Source organism: Ammospiza nelsoni, chromosome 5, assembly GCF_027579445.1.
Source record: "Ammospiza nelsoni isolate bAmmNel1 chromosome 5, bAmmNel1.pri, whole genome shotgun sequence".
NCBI lineage: Eukaryota > Metazoa > Chordata > Aves > Passeriformes > Passerellidae > Ammospiza > Ammospiza nelsoni.
Window position 1 is genome coordinate 862871 of NC_080637.1, and position 24501 is coordinate 887371.

The 24501-nt window shown below is 59.9% G+C and overlaps 5 protein-coding genes across 5 annotated transcripts; 2 read left to right on the plus strand and 3 right to left on the minus strand.

The window, feature by feature from the left end:
• Nucleotides 1-244: 244 nt before the first annotated feature.
• LOC132073044 (acrosin-like) lies at nucleotides 245-3060 on the plus strand. The gene is made up of 6 exons (XM_059471731.1): nucleotides 245-404; nucleotides 848-1115; nucleotides 1241-1501; nucleotides 1722-1987; nucleotides 2109-2254; nucleotides 2598-3060. Exons 1-6 carry the CDS (start codon nucleotides 245-247, stop codon nucleotides 2961-2963), a joined length of 1467 nt encoding a protein of 488 aa, XP_059327714.1. The 3' UTR covers nucleotides 2964-3060.
• An 823-nt stretch (nucleotides 3061-3883) lies between these two features.
• Nucleotides 3884-10281, plus strand: ARSA (arylsulfatase A). The gene is made up of 8 exons (XM_059472428.1): nucleotides 3884-4122; nucleotides 4731-4971; nucleotides 6124-6342; nucleotides 7208-7377; nucleotides 8286-8410; nucleotides 8492-8619; nucleotides 9516-9618; nucleotides 9729-10281. The coding sequence occupies exons 1-8, from the start codon at nucleotides 3884-3886 to the stop codon at nucleotides 10070-10072; spliced, it is 1569 nt and encodes a 522-aa protein (XP_059328411.1). The 3' UTR covers nucleotides 10073-10281.
• A 958-nt stretch (nucleotides 10282-11239) lies between these two features.
• LOC132073045 (acrosin-like) lies at nucleotides 11240-13558 on the minus strand. The gene is made up of 6 exons (XM_059471732.1): nucleotides 13488-13558; nucleotides 13151-13378; nucleotides 12532-12797; nucleotides 12265-12410; nucleotides 11593-11749; nucleotides 11240-11529 (listed from the first exon to the last, which is right to left on the minus strand). The coding sequence occupies exons 1-6, from the start codon at nucleotides 13556-13558 to the stop codon at nucleotides 11240-11242; spliced, it is 1158 nt and encodes a 385-aa protein (XP_059327715.1).
• Nucleotides 13559-15881: 2323 nt separating this feature from the next.
• On the minus strand, nucleotides 15882-18318 carry LOC132073788 (acrosin-like). The gene is made up of 5 exons (XM_059473026.1): nucleotides 18248-18318; nucleotides 17875-18138; nucleotides 17415-17680; nucleotides 17079-17230; nucleotides 15882-16349 (listed from the first exon to the last, which is right to left on the minus strand). Exons 1-5 carry the CDS (start codon nucleotides 18316-18318, stop codon nucleotides 15882-15884), a joined length of 1221 nt encoding a protein of 406 aa, XP_059329009.1.
• Nucleotides 18319-19119: 801 nt separating this feature from the next.
• Nucleotides 19120-21693, minus strand: LOC132073046 (acrosin-like). The gene is made up of 5 exons (XM_059471734.1): nucleotides 21614-21693; nucleotides 21236-21499; nucleotides 20839-21104; nucleotides 20572-20717; nucleotides 19120-19497 (listed from the first exon to the last, which is right to left on the minus strand). The coding sequence occupies exons 1-5, from the start codon at nucleotides 21691-21693 to the stop codon at nucleotides 19120-19122; spliced, it is 1134 nt and encodes a 377-aa protein (XP_059327717.1).
• Between the last annotated feature and the right edge of the window lie 2808 nt (nucleotides 21694-24501).

A 24501-nucleotide genomic window follows, 5' to 3' on the forward strand; every position in this document is an offset into this window, starting at 1 on the left:
AATTTAGGGGTGCAGCTGGCTGTGATTATCCCAGCTGAATGGGGTTATCCCGAGATTTAGGCGTACATCTGAATGCATTTATCCCAGCTGGATGTGTTTATCCCGGGATTTAAGGTCCGAGCAGCCCCGGGATCGGCCCGGGTGAGCTCCAGCCCGAGTTCCCGGTGATCCCGGGCCAGTTCCTGCCGCTCCCGGAGCGTCCCCGCATCCTCCCCTGGTGCTGCTGGCGCCGCGGGAGGCGCAGATGGAGCGGAGCAGACGCCGCCTGTGGGAAGCGGCGTCGGGAACGCGCCCGGGGACGGCTCCAGCTGGCGCCCGCGGGTGGCAGCGGCTGCGCGGGGACATCCCGGAGCCATCTGTCACCCGCAGCCCGCCCAGAACCGCCCCCGGCCCCGCAGCGCTCCGTGGGGAGCGATCCCGGGCCCGGGGGGGCAGGGATGGATTTGGGATCAGAGATGGGATCGGGGAGCGGCCCCAAAGGGACACAAATCTCTGGGATCAGGGAGCAGCAGCGACAATGGAGCTGCCCCAAAGGGACACAAATCTTTGGGATTCGGGACCCGCGGTGACAATGCAGCCACCCCTGAGGGGACACAAATCTTTGGGATCAGAGCTGTGATCAGGGAGCAGCAGTGACAATGGAACTGTCCCTGAGGGGACACAAATCTTTGGGATCAGGGAGCAGCAGTGACAATGGAGTTGCCCCTAAGGGACGCAAATCTTTGTGATCAGAGCCGGGATCAGGGAGCGGCGGCGACACCGGAGCCGCCCCAAAGGGACACAAATCCCCGTGGCCCAGCCCCTCCATGGCCGCTCCGACCCGACCCCTCCCTCCCTCCTGCTGGAGCCGCCCCCTCCCGGGAGGTGGCCCTGCCCTGGCACGGGTGGCACCGCGCCGTCGTTACGGTCCCTGCCACCCGCACCGTTCCAAGGTTCCAGCGCTGGTTCTCTGTGATGTCACTCTGGCCTGCTGGCAGCAGAGGTGACAGCTCCGCTCTGCCTCTGCCACCTACTGCGCTGGCTCTGCCACTTGCGATGGCGCCGACGGCTTTGCTGTGGCTGCTCGTGCTGCTGGCCCTGGCTGGTCCCGTGTGGGGCACCTGGGACACCTGCAGGTCAGTGGCCCCGGGGGGCTCGGGGGCACTCGGGGGGTCCCTGGCACGGCCTGGGCACAGAGGAGCCCCTGGGGTCCCTGTCCCTGCTGTCCCCGAGCAGGGCACTGATGGCTTTGTGCTTCCAGGGGCACCTGCGGGCTCCGGCCCATGGCGTTCGACCACAGCTCCGTGGCTGCTGAGTATTCTCAGGACGACTACGACTCCTTGGATTCTTCCGATGGCACCGCCCAGTACACGGTTGCATCTGCTGGAGTCCACCCGGGGGCCTGGCCTGGGGTCATCAGCGTCCAGGCCACCTGGGACAATGGCACGTGGCACATGTGCTCGGGAGCACTCATCCACCCCCAGTGGGTGCTCACTGTGGCTCACTGCTTTGCCCATGCTGGGTAAGGATGAGCAGGGACAGGGGTGTCCCCCCAGCAGGGACAGCGGCGTCCCCCACAGCATGGACAGGGATGTCCCCACAGGAGAATCAGGGATATACCCAAAGCAGGGACAGGGGTGTCCCCTCAGCACAGGGAGGTGCCCAGGGCAGGAAGGCGGTTGTGCTGCTGCAGTCCCTGGCCCTGCTCCCTGTCACCCCTCTGTCCATCTCCTGCTCCTCAGAGACATCTCCAGGTGGGAGGTGGTGATTGGGGCCACAGATCTGAGCCAGCCGGGCCCCGAGGCCCAGCTGCGCCACATCAAGACCCTGCTGGTGCACCAGTACTACGAACCCCGCACGGCCCGGAACAACATTGCCCTGCTGGAGCTGGACCAGCCCGTGGAGTGCAGCGACTACATCCAGCTGGGCTGTGTGCCCGACAGCTCCCTGGCAGTGTCCAACCTCAAAACCTGCTACATCGCGGGCTGGAGAGCCACTCCGGACAGCGGTGAGTGCCCACCAGGGGCAGGGCCGGGCTGAGCCGTGGGCACACGGCCCCGGGCAGGGACACGGCCCTGGGCTGGGGGCTCTGCCCGGGGGCCGCTGCTCAGTGCCCTCTGTGCCCACAGCCCCCAACCCACGCCTGGTGCTACAGGAGGCCAAGGTGCGGCTCATCGACGTCCAGCTGTGCAACAGCAGCCGCTGGTACGGGGGGGCCGTGCACCCCCAGGACCTGTGTGCAGGGTACCCGCGGGGCGGCATCGACACCTGCCAGGTGGGGCTGGGCACAGGGACCCTGAGCCCCAACATGGCCCCATGGAACCCCCAGAGCCAGCACAGGGCCCATGGATCCCCTCAGAGCCAGCCAGGCCTCAAACATGGCATGGCCCTGTCTGGGCCTGGCCTGGTACCCTCCCAGCCCCGTGTCCCCACCACTGATGGGTGTCCCTTGCCCATCCCCGTGTCCCTGCCCGGTGTCCCCTTGTCCCCTGGGCTGGCACTGTGCCCACAGAGCCTTGCCATGGAACCCAGCCAGGAATGCAGCTCTGCAGGGGTCGGGTTGGGCAGGGCCGGCCCAGGCAGGCCCAGCCCATCCTGACCCCTCTCTCCTGTCGCAGGGGGACTTTGGGGGTCCCCTGGTCTGCAAGGACAACACCGGTGACTACTTCTGGCTGGTGGGCCTGACCAGCTGGGGTAAGGGCTGTGCGGGGGCCAAGCGGCCCGGGGTGTTCACGTCCACGCAGCAGTTCCACACCTGGATCCAGGTGCAGATGGGGCTGCTCCCGCCTGAAGCTGACACTCCTCCGCCCGAGCCCATCCCGAGCCCGGAGGAAGAGCCCGACGCTGACCTGGAGGATGAGATGAATCCCAATCCGGATGACTCGGAGGACTACTCGAAGGTTTCATTCCAACAACAGATCCTGGGGAAATTCCTGAACCTGCTGCTGGAGCTCCTGCAGTTCCTGAAGGGAGAGAAAGCCTGAGTAGCGGGATGAGCTGATCCAGTTCTGGCAAGCATTCCCTGCTGGGGCCGTGGCTGTGGGGCCAACCCAGCCCCGGTGCCCAGGGCTGCTGTGCCCTGCCCACGCTGACCCCTGCGCCCACCCCAATGGTGAATCCAGTTTGTTCTTCAATTAGAGTTGTTCCAGTTCCCAGTTAGCCACGGTGTCCTGTTTGGTCTTCTGGGGAAAACAAGGATGGGACAATTTGGGGGGAAAGGGTGGGGTGGGGTTGGTTTGGGGGACATGAGGGGGAGCCAGGGAAGGGAGGATGGGCCTGGAGGTGGAGAGAGGAACAAACTGCTCCAGCCCAGGCTCCCCAGCAGAGCCTCAGGTGTGCTTGTCCCCGGAAAGTCCTGGAGAGGGACAGCAGTGGGGACAGCTGGAGCTGCCATCCCAGGGTCCTGTGGGGGTGCTGGAAGTGCCACCCTGAGCTGCTGCTGCTGCCACCCAGGGCTGTCCTCTCTGTCACCAGCTCGTGTCTCTGAGGCTGCCTGATCCCATCTCATGCTCCTGCTGTAGGAGCAGGGCTCAGGCTCTGCTCCGGAGGTCCCAGCACTGGCACCAGAGGAGCGGGTAGGGACAGATCCCAGAAATTTCCCTGCACAGGAGGCAGAGCCCAGCCCTGAACGGAGACAGCAGAGGGGTGGAGCCTCCTCCCTGGGGACAGTCCCGAGCTGCCCCATCCCGTGCCCTGCGATGTCCCTCCCTGCGGACATTCCCCGCTGCCCCATCTCGTGCCTGGCACTGCCGCTCAGAACTACACCTCCCAGCACGCCCCGCGGCCCCGGGGCCGCCATGTGCATCACATGATCGGCTGGGGCACTGCCGGCACCGCCCCGGGACCGCACCGGGGCAGCACCGGGACACGGGGGATCACGGGGGAACGCGGGGGGCACCGCGCCATGGGGCCGCAGGGCCGACACCACCCCTGGCTGCTGATGCTGCCTCTGCTGCTGCCGCCTGTGGGCGCCGCCGCCGCCCCGCCCAACTTCGTGCTGGTGCTGGCGGACGATCTGGGCTTCGGGGACCTGGGCAGCTACGGGCACCCCTCGTCCGCCACGCCGCACCTGGACCGGCTGGCGGCCCGCGGGCTGCGCTTCACCGACTTCTACAGCAGCGCCGCCGTCTGCAGCCCGTCCCGGTACGGCACCCGCGGCGGGAACGGCAACCCGGACGGGGATGGAGCGGGGTGTCCCGGGATAAACGGGTGGGGATCGAGCTGGGGTGTCCTGGGATAAATGGGCGGGGATGGAGCTGGGTGTCCCGGGATAAATGGGCGGGGATGTAGCTGGGTGTCCCGGGATAAACGAGAGGGGATGAACCCGCGGTGTCACGGGAGGGATGGGGGGACAAACCTCTGTGTCCCGGGAGAGGCAGAGGGATAAACCCACCATATCCTGGGACAAACGGGTGGTCGTGAATCTACGGTGTCCCGGGATAAACGGATGCTGATGAATCTGCCGCATCCCGGGATAAACCGGCAGTGATGAACGTGCGGTGTCCCGGGATAGACGGAGGGACAAACCCACCGTGTCATGGGACGGGCGGGCGGTGCTAACCCCGCGGTGTCCCGGGCAGAGACAGAGGGACAAACCCGCCGTGTCCCGGGATAAACGGGCGGGCATGAACCCTCTGTGTCCCGCGATAAACGGACGGTGCTGTCCCCGCGGTGTCCCGGGACGGACGGGCAGGGCTGTCCCGTGTCCGTGTCCCCGCTGTCCCTTGCCCGTTGTCCGTGTCCCGCTGCAGGGCGGCGCTGCTGACGGGCCGGCTGCCGGTGCGCTCCGGGATCTACCCGGGCGTGTTCGATCCCGGCTCCCGGGGCGGGCTCCCGCTGGCCGAGCTCACCGTGGCCGAGCTGCTCCAGCACCGCGGCTACGCCACGGCCATGGTGGGCAAGTGGCACCTGGGCTTCGGGCGGAACGGCTCCTTCCTGCCCGTGCACCAGGGCTTCCAGCACTTCCTGGGGGTGCCCTACTCGCACGACCAGGTGAGCCGCCATTTGGGGGGCTCGGCCGGGCGCGGCGCGGGGCTGGCGCGGGTTTGGGGTGGGCAAACCCCCTGGGCTGCTGGGACAGTGGGGATGGGGCCTGCAGAGGGCTGAGCTAGAACAGAGGCGGATAAATACATTTTTAATATTTAGTATTGATAAACTGAAAATTTCTAGCTTTTAAAAATATTTTTTTTAATTTATTTATTTTTATTATCTCTTAAATTTAGATAAATAATAAATATTTATTATTTAAATAAATGAATAAAATGTTATTGAAAATATAAATATAAATACTATCAGTATTAAAATATATTTATTATATATATATGTTATATATTATATCTATTATATATCGATATATATTATATATGTTATAAAATACATTAGATATATATAGTACATATAATATATATATTATATTTTATATATATTATATACTATTAAATATTGCTAAAATATATTATCAATAAAATGTATTAAATGAATAAATTTAATATTTAAATTTACTTATACAATACTAAATAAGTAAATTTTATAATATAATATATAATAGACTATTATATTATATTATATTAGTATATACTTATATATACTTATATATATATTATATAGTTATATAATATTAAATAAGTAAATTTAATAGTTAATATTAAATAATATTTAATATTTATTTAATAAATATAGCAGAGATTTATTTAAAGGATCTCCTGCATGGCTGCACCTTGGGCAGCACCAGAGTCCAGCCAGGGCTGCACCCAAGATGAACCAAAACAGCCCCAAAATGCACGAGCGCTGCCGGGGTCTGTCCCTGGGATCAGCTCTGCTCCATTTGCACCTTGCAGTTCATTGTCCCATTGCAGCTTTAGCCCAGGCAGTCCCACCCTGCTTGTTTTTCTCTCTCCAGCCCACGGGGTTTGTGCTCCTGGGCTGAGATTTGGGGCATTTGTCCTTGGTGCCCAGCTGGAGCAGGAATTGTTTTGTCTCCCTGCTCTGTGCACACAGCTCACCATCCCTGAATGTGAAGCTAAAGGGTGGGAATAGAAAAATAAAAAAAAAAAAAAAATTAAAACCTCAAAATTAAAAACGTTAAATTAACGAACCCAAGCCACTGTGCCTGAGCCGGACTCGCAGCCCCGCCGTGTTTTGCAGGGTCCCTGCCAGAACCTGACGTGCTTTCCCCCGGACACCAAGTGCTTCGGGACGTGTGACCAGGGCGTGGTGGCGGTGCCGCTGCTGTGGAACCAGAGCATCGTGCAGCAGCCCGTGTCCTTCCCCGAGCTGGTGCCGCTCTACGGCCGCTTCTGCCGCGAGTTCATCGCCCGCTGCGCCCGGGAGCGCCGGCCCTTCCTGCTCTACTACGCCTCACACGTGGGGAACGGGCAGGGCCGGGAGCCGGGAAGGGGGAAAGGGGAAGGGAAAAGAGAAATGGGAAGGGAAGGGAAGGGAGAAGTGAGGAGAGGAAAGGAAAAGGGAAGGGAAAAAGGAAAACAAAAGAAGGGAAGAGAAAATGGTAGGGAAAAGGGAAAGGGAGGGGAAGGGAGAGGGGAAGGGAAGGGAAAGGAAAAAAGAAAAAAGAAGGGAAAAGAGGGAAGGGACAAGTGAAAACAAAAAAGAAGCGAAGGGAAAAGAGAAGGAGAGGGAAAAGGGGGAAGGGAAGGGAAAAGGGAAAACAAACAAGAAGGGAAGGGAAAAGGGGAAGGGGAAAGGGAAGGAGAGGGGAAACGGGGAAGGGAAAAGGGAAAAGAGATGGAAAAAGGGAAGGGAAAAGGGAGAGGGGAGGGGAAAATGGGGGAAGGGAAGAGGGAAGGGAAAAGGGAAAAGAGATGGGAAAAGGGGAAAGGGGAAGGGAAGAGGGAAGGGAAGGGGAAACGGTAGGGAGAAGGGAAGGGGAGGGAAAGGGAAATGGGCAAAGGGAAGGGAGCCCAAGTCCCATGGGGAGAACAGGGCAGCATCTCCCCTCCTGCCACCCCAGAATCTGCTCCTGGATGACCTGGGCTTGCTCTTCCCAATCCTATTGGGATGGTGCTTTTAGGCTGCTGCTTCCTGCAGCTTTCCCCTCTTCCCTGCACCATCCCCAGGGACAACTTCCCACCCCGGAGGTCCCCGTTGTGCCACCGCTGAGACTGGGGGACAAACCTGCTCTGGGCTGGTGGCTTTTGTCACCTCCCCGTGGTGGGCTGGCTGTCCCTGCCTGTCCCCGCAGAGGGTTGATGCCGGTGCCCTCTCCCCCCAGCACACGCACTACCCGCAGTTTGCCAGCCGGGAGTTCGCGGGCACCACGCGCCGGGGACCCTTCGGGGACGCCCTGGCCGAGTTCGATGGCTCCGTGGGACAGCTGCTGCAGGCCCTGCAGGACAACGGCCTGGAGAACAACACTCTGGTGTTCGTCACCTCTGACAACGGGTGAGGCCTGGCACGGCCACGGCTGGCACAGGTGGCATGGCTGGCACAGCTGGCACCCGTGTGGCAGTGCCGGGTGTCACCCCTAGGTCCTGCTTGGAGGGGATGCAGGATGTGAGCTCGGTGTTCTGTGACAGAAACATTCCAGGGGTTGGGCCAGTCGTGTGGCATTCCCGAATGTGCCCCAGGGGTTGGGTGAGCAATGTGACAGCCCCAGATGTCCCCCAGGGGTTGGGTCAGGTGTGTGACACCCCCAAATGTCCCCCAGGGTCTGGGACAGCAGTGTGACACCCCCAAATGTCACCCAGGCTTTGTGCCAGACATGTGACACCCCCAAATGTCCCCAGAGGTTTGGGTCAGCAGTGTGACACCCCCAAATGTCCCCCAGGGATTGGGACCAGGTGTGTGACACCCCCCAAATGTCACCCAGGGGTTGGATCAGGCGTGTGACATTCCCCAAATGTCCCCCAGGGGTTGGGCCAGGGATGTGACACCCGCAAATGTCCCCAGAGGTTTGGTTCAGCAGTGTGACGCCCCCAGATGTCCCTCAGGTGTTGGGACAGCAGTGTAAAATCCCCAATGTCCCCCAGGGTCTGGGACAGCAGTGTGACATCCCCCAAATGTCCCTTAAAGGTTTGTGCCAGGGATGTGACACACTGAAATGTCCCCCAGGGGTTGGACCAGGCATGTGACACCCCCAAATGTCCCCTGGGGTTTGGGACAGCAGTGTGACACCCCCAAATATCCCTCAGGCTTTGGGTCATCAATGTGACACCTCCAAAGTCCCCCAGCACCTTCTGTGTGGTGACACCACTGTGGGGTGCCCCTTTGGGGTGTGTCACAGCCCTTGGCCACCCCCAAGGGTGGCAGAGCCCCTCTGGCCCCTGGTGACAGCGTGTCCTTGTCCCCAGCCCCTCCACCCTGCGCATGGCACGCGGGGGCAGCGCCGGGCACCTCAAGTGTGGCAAGGGCACCACCTACGAGGGCGGCATGAGGGAGCCGGCCCTGGCGTACTGGCCGGGCAGGATCGCGCCAGGTGAGCCGGGACAGACCCGGGACAGACCCAGGACAGACCGGGACAGACCCGGGCCAGCTGGGTGACGCTGTCCCCACACAGGGGTGACCCACGAGCTGGCCAGCACGCTGGACATCCTGCCCACGGTGGCCGCCCTGGCTGGCGCTGCCCTGCCCAAGGTGGCCCTGGACGGCTTCGACCTGAGCCCGCTGCTCTTCGGGTCCGGGCAGGTGAGGCCTGCTGAGGAGGAGAGGGGGTTGGTGGTTTGTTTGGAGTTATTTAGGATAATTTATATTCATTTATTTGAATTTGAAATAATAATAATAATTAATAATAATTAATAATAATAATAATAATAATAATAATAATAATAATAATAATAATAATAATAATAAACTTGGACTTTTCATGCAGAAAAGCTGCTTTTTATTAGTTTATTTAAAATCAATTATAATAATTATAGTTGGTTATAATTATAATTGATTATCAATTAACAATTATAGTAATTTTATAATATTTAATACTATTTAATATATATAATATAATATAATATAATAAATATAATATAATATAATATAATATAATGATATTATTATAATAATCCAGATTTTTCATGCAGAAAAGCTGATATTTATTAATTTATTTAAGATCAAGTATAATGATTATAATTCATTATCATTGTTATATTATAATTGTAATTTATTATCAATTAAATTATAATAATTTTATAATTTGTAATACTATTTTAATATTATCTTATGATATTTTAAAATGTATTTTATTATATGTTTTATTATATTTTCATAATATTTTAATATAATTTCTTTTATAGTATATTTTGCAATGTATATTATATTATATTAGTATATAATATTATTTTATGTAATATATATATAATATAATATTTATATATAATACTATATATAATATAGTATATAATATAGTATATAGCATAGCATAACCGGGAGGAGCAGGAGCAGCCGTGCCCGGGGCAGACCCATGGCTGGCAGCTGCTCCCTGCTGCGAGCCGTGCCCAGGCTGCCCGGTGGGCTCCGTGCCCGCTGTGGGGCCGGGGGTCCCGGTGGTCCCGGTGGCTCCGGTTCCGCGCTGACCGCGCTCTCCGCAGAGCCCCCGCCGGGCCGTGTTCTTCTTCCCGCCGGCCCCCGACCCCCTGCACGGCCCCTTCGCCATCCGCCTGGGCAAGTACAAGGCGCACTACTTCACGCAAGGTCAGCGCTTGCGTCGGGGGGTTTTTGGGATTTTGGGGATTTTGGGGTGAGCTCCCCCCGCGCGGAGCTCCGGGAGCAGCAGGGTGTGAGCTCAGCCGGGGGCTGCTCAGGTTCCTTCCACAGCGACACCACCCCGGACCAGGCGTGCCACGGGCTCACCCCGCTCACCCCGCACCTGCCCCCGCTGCTCTTCGACCTGGAGGCGGACCCGGCCGAGAACTACGACCTGCTGCGGGGCCAGCCGGGCCCCGAGGCGCTGCAGGCGCTCAAGGACATCGCCGTGCAGAAGGTGCTGCTGGAGCAGCGCCTGCAGTTTGGGGAGAGCCAGATCAGGAAGGGCCGGGACCCCTCACTGCAGCCCTGCTGCAACCCCAGCTGCAGCCCCAAACCCTCCTGCTGCCGCTGCTCCCCGCAGCTGGGACACCCCAAAGGCGCCTGGCCCCGGCTCCAGTAACCCAGCTCGGCCTCGGGGCTGCCCCACGGCTCGAGGACCCCTTGGACTTGTGGGGAAATGGGGTGGAACAGGGTCAGGGCGACCCCAAACGAGCAGGGCCCTGTGCTCCGTGTGGGATGTTCCAGGGGAGGACTTGAGCAGGATCCTGACCCATTCCAGGATCCTGACCTGTTCCGGACACTCCAGAACCTTCCCCAGAACCAGGACAGCTCCTGGGAGCCACTGGAGCAGAGGCAAAGTCCCAGATCGAGAGATGCCAACTGAGACCGAGGGCACAGCAGGAGCATGGGATGGGTCCCAGCAGCCTCAGAGACACGAGCTGGTGACAGAGGGGACAGCCCTGGGTGGCAGCAGCAGCAGCTCAGGGTGGCGCTTCCAGCACCTCCACAGGACCCTGGGATGGCAGCTCCAGCTGTCCCCATTGCTGCCCTTATCAAGGACTTTTCCAGGGACAGGCACACCTGAGGCTCTGCTGGGGAGCCTGGCCTGGAGCAGTTTTTCCCTCTCTCCCTCCTCCCCTCCCTGGCTCCCCTTTTGTCTCCCCCAAACCAGTCCCAACCCTGCCCTTTCCCCCCAAATTGTCCCATCCTTGGTTTTCCCAGGAGGCTGAACTGGGCTGAAAATGTGGATAATGGGTGTGTGATTTTGGGAATAATTTTTTGGGAGTGGGGCATGGCCAGGACCCCAGGGCAGTGACACTGGCACTGTGTCCCCCCTCACTTCCATGGAAAGGGCATTACTTCCAGGATAAAACGTGGTGGGGTGTTGCCACAGGATTTCCATGTAAATCGCTGCTTTGTCTTACACCTTTTCTAATTAATATTGCTGCAAATAATTGTTTGATTCCTTATCTCATGGCTGTTTGCAGTAAATTGTTTTTAACCCCTTATCTTTGCCTTTTGTGGAAGGGGAAGGAGCATGGGTTTGCTTTTAGGATTGCTACACTAGAGAATTCCATCCCTAAACCCCCACCAGGGGCAACACAACTTTAAAACTTTAATCCAAGGATTCAATCCATAGGAGGATCCATGGTGCGGGCTCAGGGCAGGAACATGGGCAGGGCACAGCAGCCCTGGGCACCGGGGCTGGCTTGGCCCCACAGCCACGGCCCCAGCTGGGGCTGCTAGAGATCCTCTGCAGCCAGAACTGGACCTGCTGCGCCTCCCCTCACCCCGTCCTGTGCTTCAGGAGCTCCAGCAGCTCCTGCAGCTTCTTGAGGAATCGTTTCAGGGTGCGTTTTGGGAAGGAAATGTCCTCCTCCGGTTCTGGCTCCGGTTCTGGTTCCGGTTCTGGCTCTGGTTCGGGCTCAGGTTCTGGTTCTGGTTCTGGCTCCGGTACTCGTGGCCTCGGTTGTGTTGGTATCGGTTCTGGTGGCCTGGGTTCTGGTGGCCTTGGTTCTGGTGGCCTTGGTTCTGGTGGCCTGGGTTCTGGTGGGCTGGGTTCTGGTGGCTGCAGTGCTAGTGGGTCCGGCGCATTCAGCGTGGCCATTGGTGCCGGTACTGGCCCTGTTGGGCTGGGGCCGGCGTGGGCTTGGATCCAGGAGTGGAAGTGCTGGGTGGAGGTGAAGATGCCAGGCCTACTGGCCCTGGCACAGCCCCTGCCCCAGCTGGTCAGGCCCACCAGCCAGAAGTAGTCACCGATGTTGTCCTTGCAGACCAGGGGACCCCCAATGTCCCCCTGCCACAGGAGAGAGGGCTCAGGGGCTGCTCCAGGGTTGGACCCTCTCTCCCAGCCCCTGCCCGACCCACATTCCAGTTCTGCTGGAGCCCCGAGACCCTCACTGGGAACAGGATGGGGCTGGCTCAGGGTGGGCTCTGCCCCAGCCCTGCACAGGGGACAGGGACAGGCAGGGAATGGCAGCTCTGGGATATCCACACCTGGGGCTGCCAGGAGCACTGGGTGAGCTCTGTGGGCACGGTGCCAGCTTTGGGGACCAAGGGACATGGACCAGAGACATTGGGATGGGCAAGGGACACCTGTCAGTGGTGGGGACACGGGTCCGGAATGGCACCAGGCCAGGCCCCGCCATGTTTGAGGCCTGGCTGGCTCTGAGGGGATCCATGGGCCCTGTGCTGGCTCTGGGGGTTCCATGGGGCCCATGTTGGGGCTCAGGGTCCCTGTGCTGGCTCTGGGGGTTCCATGGGGCCCAGGTTGGCTCAGGGTCCCTGTGCCCAGCCCGGGCCCAGCCCCACCTGGCAGGTGTCGATGCCGCCCCGCGGGTACCCTGCACACAGGTCCTGGGGGTGCACGGCCCCCCCGTACCAGCGGCTGCTGTTGCACAGCTGGACATCGATGAGCTGCACCTTGGCCTCCTGTAGCACCAGGCGTGGGCTGAGGGCTGTGGGCACAGAGGGCACTGAGCAGCGGCCCCTGGGCAGAGCCCCCAGCCCAGGGCCATGTCCCTGCCCGGGGCCGTGTGCCCACGGCTCAGCCCGGCCCTGCCCCAGGCGGGCACTCACCGCTGTCCGGAGTGGCTCTCCAGCCCGCAATGTAGCACATTTTCAGCTCGGACACTGCCAGGGAGCTGTCGGGCACACAGCCCAGCTGGATGTAGTCGCTGCACTCCACGGGCTGGTCCAGCTCCAGCAGGGCAATGTTGTTCCGAGCCGTGACCGGGTCGTAGTTCCGGTGCTTCAGGAGCTTCTTGATCGGGAACGCCTCGGCTGCAGGGCCTGGGTTGGCCAGATCTGTGGCCCCAACCACCACCTTCCAGTCGAGGACATTCCTGGAGGCCATGGAGTGACAGGGAGAAGTGACAGGGAGCAGTGACAGGAGCAGTGACAAGGCTGGCACAGCCCAGCAGCTCCCAGCCTTCTGCTTCCCACAGCAGAGAACAGAGACAGCAATGGAGCAGCACATGGTGGTGCAGCCTGGGCACCTGGCCCTTCTGTGGGGACATCCCTGACCCTTCCAAGGGAACATCCATGCTGTGGGGACATCCCTGTAACCCTGCTCTGGGTGCATCCTTGTCCCTGCTGTGGGGACACCTGTAACCCTGCTGTGGGGACATCCCTGTCCCTGCTGAGGGAACATCTCTGTCCCTGCTGGGGTCACATCCCTGTCCCTGCTCGTCCTTACCCGGCCCCGACGAAGCAGCTGGCGGCTGTGAGGACCCAGCTGTGGCTGATGAGTGCCCCTGAGCACATGTGCCACGTGCCATTGTCCAGGGTCACCTGGATGCTGGCGATGCCAGGCCAGGCCCCTGGGTTGACATTGAGGGTTGTGTCCTTGGCAGAGTGCGAGGTTCCATACTCAGGAATCACCAAAGTCTCGTTCAAAACCATGGGCGAGAGCCCACAGGTGCCCCTGGAAGCACAAAGCCATCAGTGCCCTGCTCGGGGACAGCAGGGACAGGGAACCCCAGGGGCTCCTCTGTGCCCAGGCTGTGAGAGGGACCCCCCGAGTGGCCACTGACTTGCAGGTGTCCCAGTTGCCCCTCACGGGCCCAGCCAGGGCCAGCAGCACGAGCAGCCACAGCAAAGCCATCAGTGCCAACACTGGAGGTGGCAGAGCCAGAGCAGAGCTGTCACCTCTAGTGACACCCAACGCTCTTTGGGTGTCCATGGTGCCACCAGGCTGGGGTGATGTCACAGAGGGGCCGGTTCCATGTGTGGAGCACGGTGGCCTCGGGTGGGGGGAGGGCAGCTCAGAGCTGTGAGCCCGGGCGTGGCTTGGGCTGGAGGGACCCTTGGGATCCCTCTGGAGCAGAGGGAATGTTCCAGATCCAGGGATCCCAATGGGGACCGAGGGCACAGCAGGAGCGGGATGGGTCCCAGCAGCCTCAGAGGCACGAGCTGGTGACAGAGGGGACAGCCCTGGGTGGCAGCAGCAGCAGCTCAGGGTGGCGCTTCCAGCACCCCCACAGGACCCTGGGATGGCAGCTCCAGCTGTCCCCACTGCTGTCCCTCTCCAGGACTTTCCTGGGAATGGCACATCTGAGGGCTCTGCTGGGAAACCTGGGCTGAAGAAGTTTCTCCCTCTCACCACCTCCAGGCTGGAGGAATTCACTCCACACAAATGCCACACACACCAGACACAGAGTTTGGAAGTCTGAGTTGAAACTGGAAGGGAAGGATCCAATAAATGCAGGGAATGCAGAAAAATTTGCTATAAACCTCAAAGTCAGAGCACAACTGACACCCCATGGGTGGCACAGTCAGGACCAGCAGTGGCAGCCCCGCTGTTGAAGTGGCCCTGCTGGTCTGGTCCTCCTCCAGACATCCAGTGGTGGTGGTTGTGTCCCAAATCCCCAAACCTTGGGATGAGATTCCCTAAAGCAAAGGCCAGAATGTCCAGTGGTGGTGGTTGTGTCCCAAATCCCCAAACCTTGGGACGGCACCCATTAAAATCCAGACAAGAATGTCCAGTGGTTCTGGTTGTGTCCTGGATCCCCAAACCTTGGGATGACATCCCCTAAAGTCCATGCGGGAATGTTCAGTCATGGTGGTTGTGTCCCAGATCCCCAAGCCTTGGGATGAGATTTCCTAAAGTGCAGGCCGGCATGTTAGTGGTGGTGGTTGTATCTCAAATCCCCAAAATTTGGAATGACATCCCCTAAAATCCAGGAAGGAAATGTCCAGTGATGGTGGTTGTGTCCCAAACCCCCAAACCTTGGGATGACATCCCCTAAAATCCAGGCGGGAATGTCCCGTGGTGGTGGTTGTGTCCCAAATCCCCCAAACCTCAGGATGACACCCATTAAAATCCAGGCGGGAATGTCCAGTGGTGGTGGTTGTGTCCCAAATCCCCAAGTCTTGAGGTAACATCCCCTAAAGTGCAGGCAGAAATGTCCAGTGGTGGTGGTTGTATCGCAGATCCCCAAACCTTGGGATGGCACCCATTAAAATCCAGGCAGGAATGTCCAGTGGTGGTGGTTGTGTCCCAAATCCCCAAGTCTTGAGGTGACATCCCCTAAAGTGCAGACAGGAATGTCCAATGGTGGTGGTTGTATCCCAGATCCCCAAACCTCGAGATGACACCCATTAAAATCCAGGCAGGAATGTCCAGTGGTGGTGGCTGTGCCCCAGATCCCCAAACCTTGGGATGACATCCCCTAAAGTCCAGGCAGGAATTTCCAGTACCTCCCCCTGGGTGAGGAGTTACAAACAGGGTGACGGAACCCTGTGATTTATAGGGGATTTCTGGGATCCCTGAAGGTTGTTCTGCTGCACCCTCGAGTTCCTGCTGGGCCATGAGCAGGGATGACCCCTCAGGGTGGGAGTTTTGACCCTGTCCCAGCCATCCTAAGAGCTCATCAGAAGGTGCTGGAGGTGGTGGAGAACCAGGCTCATCCTCCCCTCCCTTCCTCCCTCCCTGGCTGCCCCTCATCCCCCCCAAACCAGGAGCCAACCCCACTCTTTTTTCCCCAGATTGTCCCATCCTTGTCGTGAGCAGATTGAACTGGATTGAAAATGAGGATAATTGGGAACAACTGTATTTCAAAAACAAACCAAAGATTATCACTGGGGTGGTTGGGTGGAGGGGGGATAACGAGGGATAATGAGAGGTGGGTGGAGGGGGGATAACGAGGGATAATGAGAGGTGGGTGGAGGGGGGATAACGAGGGATAAGGAGAGGTGATGGGTGGAGGGGGGATAACAAGGGATAACGAGAGGTGGTGGGTGGTGGGTGGTGGGGGGATAACGAGAGGTGGTGGGTGGAGGGGGGGGATAACGAGGGATAACAAGAGGTGGGTGGAGGGGGGATAACGAGATCTGGGCCCCGGGGGTGGCTTTGGCACAGCCGTTGCTCCAGCAGGGAATGGCTGGGATCCCCCACAGCCAGAACTGGACCTGCTCCCAAGTCCTGCTTAATCCAGTTTGTCCCGCAGGAACTCCACGAACTCCTGCAGGTTTGTGAAGAACCTCAGCAGGACGTCCCTTGGGAATGTAACTGTTATAAACTGAGGCGGTAGTGGTGGTGGTGGTTCTGGTTCTTCTTCCTCCTCTTCTTCTGGTTCTGGTATGGGTTCCGGTTCTGGTATCGGTACCGGTATCGGTACTGGTTGTGGTTCTGGTTCTGGTACAGGTTCTGGTTCTGGTTCCAGTTCTGGTGGCTCTATCTCAATGGTGGGCGTGGGTGGCTCGGGGGGAGGAGGCTCCGTTTTGGGTGGGACCGATCCCATCTGCGTCTGGATCCAGTCATGGAAGTGCTGGGTGGAGGTGAACACCCCGGGCCGCTTGGCCCCGGCGCAGCCCTTGCCCCAGCTGGTCAGGCCCACCAGCCAGAAGAAGTCACCGGTGTTGTCCTTGCAGACCAGGGGACCGCCTGTGTCTCCCTGTGATAGAAGAGAGGGGTCAGGATGGGCTGGGCCAGGGTCACAGCCAAACCTCGGGGTTATGGGGACACTGGATGGGATTTGGGGACAGGGGGACACTGGAACAGGGGCCTAGGGATGGGGAGTGGCAGCCCTGGGACATGGGACAGGGATCCATGGATGAGAAAGGGAACAGGAACCTCTGGACAGGGACACGGAGATGGGGAAGGGGATGGGAAAGGGAACATCAGCCCCTGGATAGGGACAGGGACACAGGGATGGGGACAGACAGGGAGCAGTGACAGCAGTAGGACTGGGGATGGCCTGGCCTGGGCTGGGCCTGAGGGGATTCAATGGTGGAAGGGGGAGGGAAGGGCAGCAAAGAGGCACAGGAGAGGGATCTGGGGATTGGGGGAGGGCAGGACAGCCCTGGGACATGGGACAGGACAGGGACACGGGGATGGGCAAGGGACACCCATCAGTGGTGGGGACACGGGGCTGGGAGGGCACCGGGCCAGGCCCAGACAGGGCCATGCCATGTTTGAGCCCTGTGCTGGCTCTGAGGGGATGCATGGGCCCTGCGCTGGCTCTGGGGGTTCCATGGGGCCATGTTGGGGCTCAGGGTCCCTGTGCTGGCTCTGGGGGTTCCATGGGGCCCAGGTTGGCTCAGGGTCCCTGTGCTGGCTCTGGGGGTTCCATGGGGCCCAGGTTGGCTCAGGGTTCCTGTGCCCAGCCCGGGCCCAGCCCCACCTGGCAGGTGTCGATGCCGCCCCGCGGGTAGCCCGCACACAATTCCTGGGGGTGCACGGCCCCCCCGTACCAGCGGCTGCTGTTGCACAGCTGGACATCGATGAGCCGCACCTTGGCCTCCTGTAGCACCAGGCTTGGTGCTGGGGTCGGGGCTGTGGGCACAGAGGGCACTGAGTACCTGGCACCTTCCCGGGCTGTGCCCCAGTCCCTCCATGTCCCCACTCAGGGGTCCAGGCACAGAGGGCCCGGATCCCGCGGCCTTGGTCTCCGCCCTCAGCCTGCCCAGCCACGTCCCTGTGGTCCCCAACTTGTCCCCTGCCCCGGGCAGGCACTGACCGGTCTCCGGGGTGGCTCTCCAGCCTGCCACATAGCAGGTTCTGAGCTCGGACACTGCCAGGGAGCTGTCGGGCACACAGCCCAGCTGGATGTAGTCACTGCACTCCACGGGCTGGTCCAGCTCCACCAGGGCAATGTTGTTGCCCGGCGCTTCATCGCAGTAGTCCTGGTGCTTCAGGACGTTCCTGATGCGGCGATTCTGGGCCTCGGGGCCCGGCTGGGCCAGATCCGTGGCCCCAATCATCACCTTCCAATTAGAGGTGTCCCTGGGGAGCAGGAAATGGAGGAGGAACTGATGGAATACAGCCAGGGACTGCAGCAGCACAATTCCCTTCCTGCTCGGGGCACCTCCCTGTGCTGGGGGGACATCCCTGACACTGCTGTGGGGACATCCCTGATCCTCCTTTGGGGAGCTCCCCGTCCCTCCTGTGGGGACACCTCTGTCCCTGCTCCTCCTTACTTAATGTCCATAAAGCAGCGTGCGACCGTGAGCACCCACAGGGGGTGGATGAGGACCCCGGAGCACATGTGCCATGTGCCGTTGTCCCAGGTGGCCTGGATGCTGACGATGCCAGGCCAGGTCCCTGAGGGGACACCGGGACTGGCTACATCCACGGCAGTGCCATCAGAAGATGACAAAGTTGTGTAGTCATAGTCTGTAGGGTCGTAGTCTCGAACCAGCGAACTGTGGTCAAATGCCAAAGGCCGCAGCCCGCAGGTGCCCCTGGAAGCACAAAGCCATCAGTGCCCTGCTCGGGGACAGCAGGGACAGGGAACCCCAGGGGCTCCTCTGTGCCCAGGCTGTGAGAGGGACCCCCCGAGTGGCCACTGACTTGCAAGTGTCCCAGTTGCCCCTCACGGGCCCGGCCAGGGCCAGCAGCACGAGCAGCCACAGCAAAGCCATCAGTGCCAACACTGGAGGTGGCAGAGCCAGAGCAGAGCTGTCACCTCTAGTGACACCCAACACTCTTTGGGTGTCCATGGTGCCACCAGGCTGGGGTGATGTCACAGAGGGGCCGGTTCCATGTGTGGAGCACGGTGGCCTCGGGTGGGGGGAGGGCAGCTCAGAGCTGTGAGCCCGGGCGTGGCTTGGGCTGGAGGGACCCTTGGGATCCCTCTGGAGCAGAGGGAATGTTCCAGATCCAGGGATCCCAACTGAGACCGAGGGCACAGCAGGAGCGGGATGGGTCCCAGCAGCCTCAGAGGCACGAGCTGGTGACAGAGGGGACAGCCCTGGGTGGCAGCAGCAGCAGCTCAGGGTGGCACTTCCAGCACCTCCACAGGACCCTGGGATGGCAGCTCCAGCTGTCCCCATTGCTGCCCCTATCAAGGGCTTTTCCAGGGACAGGCACACCTGAGGCTCTGCTGGGGAGCCTGGGCTGGAGCAGTTTCTCCCTCTCACCACCTCCAGGCCCATCCTCCCCTCCCTCCTGTCCCCCAAACCAACCCCACCCCACCCTTTCCCCCCAAATTGTCCCATCCTTGTTTTCCCCAGAAGACCAAACAGGACACATTGGCTTAGTGGAACTGGAACAACTCTAATTGAAGAACAAACAGGATTCACCATTGGGGTGGGCGCAGGGGTCAGCGTGGGCAGGGCACAGCAGCCCTGGGCACCGGGGCTGGGTTGGCCCCACAGCCATGGCCCCAGCTGGGGCTGCTAGAGATCCTCTGCAGCCAGAACTGGATCTGCTGCCCCTCCTGATCAACGCAGACTGTCCCTTAGGAACTCCAGGAACTTCTGCAGAGTCTCGACGAATCTCAGCAGGATGGATTTTGGGAATGAAACTGTTACGAAGGTCTCCGATTCCGGCGTCGGCGTCGTCTCGATGACAGTCAGGGTCAGGGTTGGGGACAACATGAGGGCCGGGGCTTGGGTCAGGGGTGGCGGTGTTGGTGCGGGGCTTGGGTCTGATGGGACCGTTCCCATCTGGACTTGGATCCATTCTCGGAAGTGCTGGGTGGAGGTGAACACTCCTGGGCGTTTCTCTCCGACACAGCCCTTGCCCCAGCTGGCCAGGCCCACCAGCCAGAAGTAGTCACCAACGTGGTCCTTGCACACCAGGGGACCCCCGATGTCCCCCTGCCACAGGAGAGAGGGCTCAGGGGCTGCTCCAGGGTCACAGCCAAACCTCGGGGTTATGGGGACACTGGATGGGATTTGGGGACAGGGGGACACTGGGACAGGGGCCTAGGGATGGGGAGTGGCAGCCCTGGGACATGGGACAGAGATTCATGGATGGGAAAGGGAATAGGAACCTCTGGACAGGGACACAGGAATTGGCACAGGGATGGGAAAGGGAACATCAGCCCCTGGATAGGGACAGGGACACAGGGACAGGGATCCATGTATGGGAAAGGGAACAGGAACCCCTGGGCAGGGACGGGGCTGGGAAAGAGAACAGGAGCCCCTAGAAAGGCACAGGGGATGGGGACATGGGGATGGGGACAGGGATGGGAAAGGGAACAGGAACCCCTGGACAGGGACAAGGACACGGACATGGAGATGGGGACAGGGATTGGAAAGGGAACAGAAGCCCCTGGGCAGGGACAGGGGATGGGGACATGGGGATGGGGACAGGGATGAGAAAGGGAACAGGAGCCCCTGGACAAGGACAAGGAGAGGGACACAGGGATAGGGACAGACAGGGAGCAGTGACAGCAGTGGGACAGGGGCGGGCCTGGCCTGGGCTGGGCCTGAGGGGATTCAATGGTGGAAGGGGGAGGGAAGGGCAGCAAAGAGGCACAGGAGAGGGATCTGGGGATTGGGGGAGGGCAGGACAGCCCTGGGACATGGGACAGGACAGGGACACGGGGATGGGCAAGGGACACCCATCAGTGGTGGGGACACGGGGCTGGGAGGGCACCAGGCCAGGCCCAGACAGGGCCATGCCATGTTTGAGCCCTGTGCTGGCTCTGAGGGGATGCATGGGCCCTGCGCTGGCTCTGGGGGTTCCATGGGGCCATGTTGGGGCTCAGGGTCCCTGCGCTGGCTCTGGGGGTTCCATGGGGCCATGTTGGGGCTCAGGGTCCCTGTGCTGGCTCTGGGGGTTCCATGGGGCCATGTTGGGGCTCAGGGTCCCTGTGCTGGCTCTGGGGGTTCCATGGGGCCCAGGTTGGCTCAGGGTCCCTGTGCCCAGCCCGGGCCCAGCCCCACCTGGCAGGTGTCGATGCCGCCCCGCGGGTACCCTGCACACAGGTCCTGGGGGTGCACGGCCCCCCCGTACCAGCGGCTGCTGTTGCACAGCTGGACGTCCATGAGTCGCACCTTGGCCTCCTGTAGCACCAGGCGTGGGTTGGGGGCTGTGGGCACAGAGGGCACTGAGCAGCGGCCCCCGGGCAGAACCCCCAGCCCAGGGCCATGTCCCTGCCCGGGGCCGTGTGCCCACGGCTCAGCCCGGCCCTGCCCTGGGTGGGCACTCACCGCTGTCCCGGGTGGCTCTCCAGCCCGCGATGTAGCAGGTTTTGAGGTCGGCCACTGCCAGGGAGCTGTCGGGCACACAGCCCAGCTGGATGTAGTCGCTGCACTCCACGGGCTGGTCCAGCTCCAGCAGGGCAATGTTGTTCATGGCGGTGGCAGCCACGTAGTGCTGGTGCTTCACGAGCCTCTGGACGCGTCTCACTGCAGCCTCGGGGCCCGGCTGGGCCACGTCCGTGGTCCCCATTACCACTTTGTAAATGGAGATGTCCCTGGGGGCAGGAGATGGACAGAGGGGTGACAGGGAGCAGGGCCATGGGATGTGGCAGCCCAACAGCTGACCCTGCTGTGGGGACATCCCTGTCCCTCCTGTGGGGACACTCCTGTCCCTGCTCCTCCTTACCCAGACCTGAAAAAGCACTGGGCCACCGTGAGCACCCACTGGGGGCTGATGAGTGCCCCGGAGCACATGTGCCACGTGCCGTTCTCCAGGGTGGCCTGGACACTGACGATGCCAGGCCAGGCCCCTGAGGGGACACCGGGGCTGTCGAAGTCCAGGGAGGTGCCATCAGAAGAACCCAAGGTTGCATAGTCACCGTTGGACTGGTCGTAGTTGGCAGACACGGAGCTGTGGTCAAAATCCAAGGGCCGGAGCCCGCAGGTGCCCCTGGAAGCACAAAGCCATCAGTGCCCTGCTCGGGGACAGCAGGGACAGGGACCCCAGGGGCTCCTCTGTGCCAGGGACCGCCCGAGTGCCCCCGAGCCCCCCGGGGCCACTGACTTGCAGGTGTCCCAGCTGCCCCCCACGGGCCCAGCCAGGGCCAGCAGCACGAGCAGCCGCAGCAAAGCCATCGGCGCCATCGCAGGTGCCAGTACAGCAGGTGGCAGAGCCAGAGCGGAGCTGTCACCTCTGCTGCCAGCAGGCCAGAGTGACGTCACAGAGCTGCGGAACCTTGGAACGGTGCGGGTGGCAGGGACCGTAACGACAGCGCGGTGCCACCCGTGCCAGGGCAAAGCCACCTCTTGTGCTGTGCCCAGGGAGCCCAGCGGGCACGGGGCTGGTGGCGCCTCAAAATGGAGCTCAGAGATCGATGCTCCCATAAATAATTAATCATTAGGGATCTCGGTGCTTCATTAGATGTAATTTATAATGACTAATGGTAGTACAAATTTGAGTACATTGGTGGTAACCTCACTGTAGCATCATGGTGTTAGTTACCACTAATATTACTACACATTTTTATAAATACATAAAATAATGCTTATTTATAACGCCATTATATTAATATATACAATTTAAAATAATTTGTTAATTATATCATGTAAACTTATTTTAACATATTGTTACATTAATTATATATTAATACATTATTACATATCAATACATTAATATATTATTATACACAAATACATTAGTTATATATTAATACATTAGTATATTACTATATTAGTATATTATTACATCAATAATGTATATTTACAGAAAAAAGGCACCAATCCTTATAGTATGTGGAAAGAGATTTAATAGTGTTTTGTTCTATTTTAACACTATATTATATTAATTATATGTTACGTTACGTTACGTTACGTTATATTATATTCCTATTTCTGTTCTATTCAATTCCTTTTATTTTATTTTATTCTATTTTATTTTATTTTATTCATTTTATTCTTTATTATTATACCATATCATGTTAAGATCCATTTTCTACATAACATCAATAGCCTTTAATATAAAATGTGTAATTTCCCTATATCCTCTATACAATATAAATTTATTTGCTTGTATGATAAAATCCTACACACACTTTTAATCCATCAATATATAAACTTTAAAAAACTTTAATATAAGAAAACGTAATACTTTATACTTTTATACTTAAAAAAAATTTATAAATAAATACTTTAATAAATTATATTAATATCTTGTGCGGAATATATTATTAAAAATGGGATCAGATCTTTTCCTTTGTTTCTCTTCCGGGCAGGGATGGGCACAGCTGAGTGGGCAGGGGGAACATCTGGATGGGGCAGGACGCATCTGGGCTTGGCAGGGGCACAGCTGGCAGGGGCACATGGGGGTGAGGGGGACACATCTGGATGACCAAGGCACATCTGGCGGGGCGGGGCCGGGGCGGGGCCGGGCGGTGGCGCCGGGGCGGGGCCGGGGCTGAGCGCGGCTCGGGCGGGCGGCAGCGGAGCCACGGTGAGGGGCCGGGGCCGGGGCCGGGGCCGGGGCCGGGGCCGGGGCCGGGGCCGGGGGTGTCCCCTCCGCCCTGCACGGGGCCGGGGGTGCCCCCTCTGCCCGGGAGGGGCCGGGGCGGGCCGGGGGCGGCCGGGGCTCCGAGCATCCCGGGGGCCGCTGCCCACCGCGCTGCCCCACACCCACCCCCGCCCCCAGCCCCATAATCCCCTCGCCCGTGCTCTATAACCGCCCAGACCCCAGCCCCACAAACCCCCACCCCCTGCCCTATAACTGCCCAGACCCCAGCCCCACAGTCCCCTCGCCCCCCGCCCTACAGCTGCCCCGGCCCCCTGCCCCATAAACCCCCGCCCCCTGCCCAGCCCCCAGCCCCATAATCCCCTTGCCCATGCTCTGTAAGTGCCCAGCCCCCAGCCTCATTATGTCCCCTCTCCCCGCCCCCTGCCCTCTAACTGTCCAGCCCCCACCCCATAACCCCCACTGCTCACAGCGGGTGTGGGGGGTTGGATACCCCCGGGGTCCCTCCCTCGCCGTGGGGGGCCGCGTTTGGGGTGCCCCCAGGGTTTTGGGGCGCCCCCAGGGTTTTGGGGCGCCCCCAGGGTTTTGGGGTGCCCGCTGTTGAGGCTGCCGTGCCCCAGGCGCTGCCCGCTCCGGGTGCCGGCAGGATGGCGCTGCTCCCCGTCGTGGCGCTCTTGGCTCTGTGCCCCCTCCTCGCCCGGGCAGGTACCCACGGGCAGCGGGGTGGGGGGTCCGGGCAGAGCCCCCGCTCCCCGGGACCCCCTTCCCAGCCCCCGTTTCCTCCCCTGCGCGGACACCGCGGCGGGGACCCCGAGGGGAGGGCGGGGAGCCGTTCCCGGCAGGGCGGTGACTCACGGGGCGGCTGCTTGGCACCAGCGAGCCCTCGGTGCTGGCACCGGGACCTGGCAACACCGAACACCCGGTCCTGGCTCCACCGAGCCCTCGGTGCTGACACCACCGAGCCCTTGGTGCTCGCACCAGGACCTGGCTCCACCGAGCCCTCGGTTCTGGCACCACCGAACACCCGGTTCTGGCACCAGGACCTGGCACCACCGAGCCCCCGGTCCTGGCTCCACCGAGCCCCCGGTCCTGGCGCCACCGGCCGTGTCCCCACAGATGTCCCCTGTCCCCTTCAGAGCCCCCTTGTCCCGGGGATGGCCCCTGTACCCCATCCCTGGTGTCCCCACGCGCTGACCCCACCGTGTCCCCTCTCAGACCAGCCTCCTGTCACCGTGACGGTGACAGCGGCCATCGGCGAGGACGCCTGCCTGCCCTGCGGCTCGCAGCCCTGGGGTGACCTGCGCGGGGTCACCCTCAGCTGCACCCACCAGGCCGGCGGCCACCTCGCTGTCCCCGTGCTCAGCCACCGCCTGGGCTGGCAGCCGCCGCCCCCCGAGCCGGGCTGGGAGCCGCCCGTGCAGCCCGACAGCCGCTTCAGGGGCAGGGTG

Excerpts from the sequence above, each read along its gene's own strand:
- LOC132073044 (XM_059471731.1), top strand. The coding sequence starts at position 245 with ATGGAGCGGAGCAGACGCCGCCTGTGGGAAGCGGCGTCGGGAACGCGC. Across the intron at positions 1,116-1,240 it reads GGCACCTGGGACACCTGCAG|GGGCACCTGCGGGCTCCGGC; the intron begins GTCAGTGGCCCC and ends TTGTGCTTCCAG. Across the intron at positions 1,988-2,108 it reads GAGAGCCACTCCGGACAGCG|CCCCCAACCCACGCCTGGTG; the intron begins GTGAGTGCCCAC and ends CTGTGCCCACAG.
- ARSA (XM_059472428.1), top strand. The coding sequence starts at position 3,884 with ATGGGGCCGCAGGGCCGACACCACCCCTGGCTGCTGATGCTGCCTCTG. Across the intron at positions 7,378-8,285 it reads TTCGTCACCTCTGACAACGG|CCCCTCCACCCTGCGCATGG; the intron begins GTGAGGCCTGGC and ends CCTTGTCCCCAG. Across the intron at positions 8,411-8,491 it reads GCCGGGCAGGATCGCGCCAG|GGGTGACCCACGAGCTGGCC; the intron begins GTGAGCCGGGAC and ends GTCCCCACACAG.
- LOC132073045 (XM_059471732.1), bottom strand. The coding sequence starts at position 13,558 with ATGGCTTTGCTGTGGCTGCTCGTGCTGCTGGCCCTGGCTGGGCCCGTG. Across the intron at positions 12,798-13,150 it reads AGCTGCTTCGTCGGGGCCGG|GAATGTCCTCGACTGGAAGG; the intron begins GTAAGGACGAGC and ends CATGGCCTCCAG. Across the intron at positions 11,750-12,264 it reads GCGGCATCGACACCTGCCAG|GGGGACATTGGGGGTCCCCT; the intron begins GTGGGGCTGGGC and ends CTCCTGTGGCAG.
- LOC132073788 (XM_059473026.1), bottom strand. The coding sequence starts at position 18,318 with ATGGCTTTGCTGTGGCTGCTCGTGCTGCTGGCCCTGGCCGGGCCCGTG. Across the intron at positions 18,139-18,247 it reads GGCAACTGGGACACTTGCAA|GGGCACCTGCGGGCTGCGGC; the intron begins GTCAGTGGCCAC and ends TTGTGCTTCCAG. Across the intron at positions 17,231-17,414 it reads GAGAGCCACCCCGGAGACCG|CCCCGACCCCAGCACCAAGC; the intron begins GTCAGTGCCTGC and ends CTGTGCCCACAG.
- LOC132073046 (XM_059471734.1), bottom strand. The coding sequence starts at position 21,693 with ATGGCGCCGATGGCTTTGCTGCGGCTGCTCGTGCTGCTGGCCCTGGCT. Across the intron at positions 21,500-21,613 it reads GGCAGCTGGGACACCTGCAA|GGGCACCTGCGGGCTCCGGC; the intron begins GTCAGTGGCCCC and ends TTGTGCTTCCAG. Across the intron at positions 19,498-20,571 it reads GCGGCATCGACACCTGCCAG|GGGGACATCGGGGGTCCCCT; the intron begins GTGGGGCTGGGC and ends CTCCTGTGGCAG.